This window comes from Haliaeetus albicilla, chromosome 8, assembly GCF_947461875.1.
Source record: "Haliaeetus albicilla chromosome 8, bHalAlb1.1, whole genome shotgun sequence".
NCBI lineage: Eukaryota > Metazoa > Chordata > Aves > Accipitriformes > Accipitridae > Haliaeetus > Haliaeetus albicilla.
Window position 1 is genome coordinate 33,018,288 of NC_091490.1, and position 6,559 is coordinate 33,024,846.

Below are 6,559 nucleotides of genomic sequence, written 5' to 3' on the forward strand. Positions count from 1 at the left end.
CGCAAATACCACGGTAAAGCCACTGCGGCACAGGGCTGGCCCTTCCCAGCCCAGGCTCAACACGTCTTCGAGGGCTTCCCAACACACTCTGTAACACCAGCTTAAGTGCCGGAAACACTTTCCCAACACATTAATTACCATTTCTCAGAGCTTTTAAATTGCAGCTACGCTATGCAAAACTTCACGTGCTTGTTCGCAGTTGGTTTCGCAGTGGTTCCCTAGGAAGGCAACGAACCGCAGCCTCGTAAAGTTTTAAGAGGATAACCAACAAACTAAGGGCATCACTCTGCTGTGCTAAATGAAACAAAGCAACTGATTGCATCCCAGTGGCATAAACTATGTACTTAAGGCACATTTTATAGCCAAAGCTGCTTTTCTGTACTTAAAAAAAAAAAAAAAAAACAAAAAACACCACACCAAACAAAACCCCCAAAACCTCATCTGCTACAAACAACTGGCAAATCAAGCCAAGGCTGAACATAAGAACTGGCATCTTGCCTAGGTTTCCTCGTAAATGCCTTCAAATGGCAGTCATACCCCAAACTACGCTTCACGGACAAAGTATATATAACCAAGCATCACTGCTCTCCTCAAAGCCAAATAAAGGACTGAGCAGTTAGAAAAGGGGGAGGTGAAGGAGACAGGCAGTCCATTTCTCCTAACAACCAGCAGCTTTTACAAGTTTTTCTTTATTTTATACACACAAGATACCATCCAGCTTGGTGACATGGGTTTCTAAGCTGGTCTGCAGTAGCAATTTCAGAATTCAAGAGCAGGAACACTTAGCTCTAACTACAGTCCATGCCCACAAACACAGCTGACATGTTTTTAATGAAGGCAACCAGCAATTTCATTTTTCTTCTTGAAAGGCAGGCTAGCAGAGGACTGCCTTCCAGGACCAAATGCTGGCTCCTCTTCCTAGGCAATGAGAGAATAGGTAGGAATTGGTCTTTCCTGCCTACCAGATAGTCCTGAATTCACAGCTGAGGCCACCGGCATCATCGGTCAAGCACATCTCCTGGACACCATCCCTGCTGAGATGCAGCAGGCAGTCATCCACACTGGGAAAGCCAAACCAGACTGCTCCTAGCTTGCAGGCTGTTGATAAAAGCACGGCTGCTCTCAGTGGAGATGGGGCCACCCCACCACCATGAAATAGCCACCAGCGTGCTGAGGATGCTGCCTCTTTGTCCGAGGAACAAAACACTGGGATCACGATAGCTGAAATTGAGCAGATCCAGGCAGAGTAAAAGTGGTGGGGAAAAATGAGAGGTGGCTCTAGCAGGGCCAGTTGGGAAGGGAACCGGGACGCACATGTAGGAGTGGATTAAAAAAGGTTTAGAAACAGTAGAAACAACAGAAAGCACACAGAAGTTAGAGCTGCAAAAAGAAGAAGAAGGAATCTGCTCTGAAAAAAGATACATCTGAAAAAAGACAAGCCTTTGCCCAGCAACACCACCCAGCACCAAAAATACTCTATGTACCTCCACGCTATTTCTTTTCCCCTTCTTCCAGTGTTCAAAGGTGCATCTTTAACACACAGCTTTGTTTTGGTGCACTACAGGTCTAAATAGCAAAGCTGTGCTAAAACATATGCAAACAAAGGGCTGGGGAGATGCCAGAACTATCCCAACACTCCCAGTAGAAGCGAATGGCACAGGCTGTAAAAATAACGTGACGCTCTGGCTTCAGAAAAGGCAGGCAACTACATACCATAATGCCTCAGCTTCCATCTTCTATTTAAAAGCTGGCACTGCTGCCCCAAAGTCTCTTATTCCTGGAATATACAGGAACATGGGGGGAGGGCAGCATTGGGAAAAAAAAGACGGTTAGGTCAAGTCTAAATTAGAAATAATTCAACCTGAGAACAGGAAAATGAGGGAAGTAAAGGGATACTTTTAAGAAGAGTGAAAGAAAGGACAGCAGTGCTCTCCCCTCCTCTCACCCACTAGCCTAATTACCCAGACACCACCCTGCAAACAGGTTCAACTACCCCCTTCTCCTGATTTACAGCTGCAAACTCATGTCTCCAAGCCTCTCAGGGGAGGACTCTTACTTAGGGGGTCTTAATACCCTCTCATACAAAGAGAAACAGCTTTTATAATTCCAGAGGCTCCTTGTGCAGGGACTGGTAATTACCTCAATTCCCCTGTCCCCAGGAAGCACCCGAACTTCTAGGCACATATCTCCTTTCCCAACACTCCTGCAATCCAAGCCTTCAACTAAAATAACGCTGGGTTTTTTTCTGCGTCAGGCTCTTTGCTAGCATCTAGTCCCAAAACTAAAGGTTTTTAAACTTGTTTTGAACTGCAGGTTATAAGAAGATTCAAAGAAACCCACATTCACATGTTGGCAACAGACCCACAGTTCTTGTGACCAGGCTCCTCTGAAACGTTACACTGGTCTACACAGGCCAAACATCACTCAATGTTAATCAAGACATCCCAAACTGCCAAAAACTGAGCTCAGGGTGGCATATGCATGCTGAAAGCCTGGAGCCAATGCTGCCGGTCCTGAATGGGTGCAAAGCAGCGCTAACCATTTGGGATACCAGTGCTTTTAGAAAGAAAGGTGACTGCAGCATCAAACAAGGATATGGGTTAAAGCACACAGCCTAATCCTCAAAGATCATGCAGAACTAACTGCATAAAAGGGCTTTGTGTCCCAGAATGCCTTTACGTCCTACTGATGTCGATAATTAAGTGTCCCGCAGACCATGGTGTGCCGTGGGGGACAGCCTGCGGGCACACAGAATCCAAACACAGCACCCAACAGCTCACGCAAACAAAGATAGTTTGAAGTCTTCAGGAAAGCAGAGCAGAGCAATGTTGCAGAGGGGTCTGGGGCATTTGAGACTAACATGGCACTTTTTTGGTACTCAGCAGTTCTTCAACCTGCAATGAACTCAGCAACGCATACAAAGTCACACAGGAATATTTACTGCTTGCACAGCATGTGCACAGATAGTTTTAAGACAACTAATAGCAAAGCATTAAGCTAACTCCTGCCACCACCACCATGCCCATAACAAGCTTCTGATTCTTAAAAGGCTTTAGACTACAAATACCCCACCCAAAAACCTAACTGGAAAAAAACAAATTAAAAAATACCTTCAGAGACCCGAAAGTCAGCCAGGCAGCTTCTGCTTAAAAGTTGTACGCTAGTCTAAAAATATGCCAGAGCAAATTCACAAAGCTACAAAAGCCTGCAAACAAACCTGAAACCCAAGTGACTGACAACGATCATGTTGCAATGCTACAGTATTTTAAAGATGCAGTTGTTTTCATCAAACAAACATGCACTTTTCTCAAAGCCCTAGACACAGCCCACTGTTTGCTCCAGTACATTGGAAAAAAATATTTTTCAAAGAACATCCCTATACAGACAGGTGCATAGAGTCAAGGACAACAATAATACAGACTTGCCTATAAACAAAGTTTTACGTTGATAATGAAGAGTTATAATGATTTCTATTAAAAAAAGAAGTTGAGATCAAATCTTAGCTTACTGTTTTTTCCAGGTGTCCTGAATAAAAAATTCCCAATGTAAAAAAAAAAAATAAATAAAAAAAGATAAAGAGGCCTTAGTAACTACCTCCCCTTAGCCTAACAATTATATACACTGGTATATTTATTTTGAAGCTTCTAACGCAAAGAAACACTTTAGGGCAGTGAGATGCTCCCAGCTGCCAGGGCAGACGGATGCGGTCTGCAGGTGACCCCTGGTACCAGACTCAGCGCCATCATCTCCATCTCACGAACATGGGTGGGAGCTTTCACACAACCTGTCCTCTAGTTGCGAAACCCAAGATCCAGCTCCCTGACCCTAATGCAATATTTTTTCCCCTTAATTACACTGAAAGCAAGACACATTACTGAAGCTAAACTTAAGGTTCAACAGCTGCTCTTTATTAGAAACTGTGAATGGTTACGGTGGACCTTTTTTTAATTTTTACTTTATTTAATGACATGAAGATATAAGCTGTGGTTTTAACTTTCCGTTGGCTGGCTTGTCTTCCAGTTCTAAACAATCAGCCTTCCTCCATGTCACAACAGCTAAAATAACTGAATGAACAGAGGAAAAGAAAAGCTTGTCCGCAAACCAAAGCGAGCGCTAAAATACTTTATCCCGAAGGAACCTCTGGGAATGCCATTTAATCAGAAAATTCCCCTTCTCCTTTTTTTGGCTCGATGTTACGGGTTCTGCAGCAACGCGGGCTGCCTTCCGACAAACCTAACCCGCCCAGTACTTCAAGGACAGTGCTGCCCCAGTATAAGGATGCAGAGCAGATGTGCCCTCGCACACACACGCAGGTCTTCCTGCAGCGCTGGCCGCTCTTCCAGCCGACCTCTCCCACCTGAATGCCAAGCCCGCTGCCCGGAAGACCCCAGGGCCCGAGCTTCCCGGCGCAGGGGGTGAGCCTGGCTGGGCACGCCCCGCACCACCGCGACCTCCGCCCCTCGCAGCGCTCGTCTCACGAACCGACAGCGCGACCCACGCAGACCGCAAGGGAGCAACCCCTTGCGATACTCCTTTTCGCTTTGCCTCCGCGGGAGAAGGCCGGAATCCGAGTTCCTAAAGCACTGTTTGGCAGCCGTGGCCGTTGTCCTGAGGGAAAACGAAGAGCCTGCGTGCCGCCCCGCAGGACCGACCCCTGCGCCGAGACGGCCCGCGCCGCAGCCGAGCCTTTGCGCGGGCCAAAGCGAGCCCAGCCGGGATCCAGCGCGGCCGGCCCGTTTACCCCCCCCCCCAAACCCGCTTCCGCCACTCGCCACCCCTCCCGCCCCGCTCCCGGGGCCCTCGTTACGACCGGCTTTCGTCAACCGGACCCCACAAAGCCGGGCGCAAGGCGGTTCCTGAGCCCGCCGCCGCCTTTGGCGCCCCTTTCCCCTCAGGAGGGGAAGGGCCGGGGGGGCGTCCCTTACCCAGGTGGAGGGTGAGGTTGACGGCGGTGGGGTGCTGCACGCCGGCCAGCATGGTGCGGCTCTGCCACCAGGTGGCGTCGGCCGGGCTGTTGTAGTCGGTGAGGAAGGCGGCGCCGTGGCGCAGGTGGGGCTGGGCGGCGTCGCAGAGGTGGCAGGACTGGGTGACGCCGGTGACGCCGGTCTGTACGCAGTACTCCTCGGCCGGCGTCCCGCACGTGTGGGTGGCCAGCACCGTGGCGTTGAACGCGGCGTTGACGAACTCGGGCATGCAGCGCTGAGGGCGACCGCTCCGCTCCTCCGCGCACTCGTCCATGGCGCCGCCGCACCGGCCGGGCAACCACAGCCACAGGACCGTCAGCCACAACGCCCGCGCCCGGCGCTCGCCGCCGCCCCCCATGGCGCTTGCGGCCGCGGCGGCGGAGGGGCTGGCCGAGCGGCGCGGGCCGGCGGAGGGGCTGGCTGGCTCGCTCGCTCCTTCGCTGGCTGCCGCCGCTCTCGCGCCTGGCCGCGGGCTCGGATGGGATGGGCCCGGCCCGGGCGAGGCGAAGCGAGGCGAGGCGGCGCGCGCGGCCGGGGGCGGGGCTGCCGGCGCGGGGCAGGCCGGGAGCCTCCCCCTCCTCCCGGAATGCGCGAGCTTAAAGGGGCGACGCCGGCGGCGGGGTCCGCCCGGAGGAGAAACGCTCGTTTCCCGCCCTCCGCCTGCCTGCGCCGCAGCGGGCGGCTCGGCTGCCGGTGGTCGCGCGGGAGGGGCGACGCCCCCGTGACAGGGCTGGCGGAGGTGGAGGGCGGGAATCTCCCTCGCGGCACCGTTGGCGTTGCCTGTCGCGGGCGGGAGTGCCCCCCCCGCCCCCACCCCCCGCCTCTGCCCTGTCAGGATTGAAGAGAAGCCACCCGGTTCTTTCTTTTAAAGGCTTTTCGGGGGGGGGGAGGGATCAAGTTTCTCGAGAAATGTGAGAAAATTGATTGTGCTTTGCCAGCTGGACCGTCCTGAACCTGGTTGGTCTTGTGCCTTTCGAGGGCACAGGCCTGAAAGTGGGTCTGAGGGGCACCCGTGTTGCCACCTCAGCCTCTTTGATTTTTAATGAACTCATTTTGTATCTAAATCCAGATCTCTGCACTGCTTAGAGGCATCAGCTCTGTCAGAGCTGGCCAAAGACTGGGTTACGATTTTTAGCTATCACCTTAAATAAGATCTCCCTGTGACTTCTCAGGTTGAGGAACTGTGCAAAGATTAATTGTGTAAAATCCAGGAATCATGTAAAGCCAAAACTGCTTTTACAGGAGAAAGTGCCTCCAGAAGCCTGCTCAGGAAACAGGAAACTACTCGTCGAGATAGAAATTGATAGGAGAGTCAAGCAAAGGCTTTGTAAACTCGCTGTTGGTTATATTCTGAGGAAGTCTGAATGCAGCCTGTGGCTGAAAGAAAAAATACAGCCTGTTCTGGGAAAAAGATGCACTTTCTTGTTTTAAAGTAAACACATGTATCCTGTAGAAGCTGACCCTTCGCTTCTTGCCTTGAGAGCCTCTGTCAAACTGTTCACAAAGTCCCCACAGCACATACTCCTAAGAAAGCCTGTGGATTTTCCTGCTGCTGGTAGATGTTGTTACTAAGTTTGGTGCTACACATTGGTGCA

General features: G+C 51.4%; 1 protein-coding gene across 1 annotated transcript in view; it reads right to left on the reverse strand.

Moving 5' to 3' along the window:
* LAMC1 (laminin subunit gamma 1) overlaps positions 1 to 5,451 on the reverse strand; it is a 71,134-nt gene extending 65,683 nt beyond the window's left edge. The window contains exon 1 of the mRNA XM_069789603.1: positions 4,926 to 5,451. Within this exon, the coding sequence (XP_069645704.1) occupies positions 4,926 to 5,322 (397 nt within the window). The 5' untranslated portion in view covers positions 5,323 to 5,451. The remainder of the gene's footprint in view (positions 1 to 4,925) is intronic.
* Between the last annotated feature and the right edge of the window lie 1,108 nt (positions 5,452 to 6,559).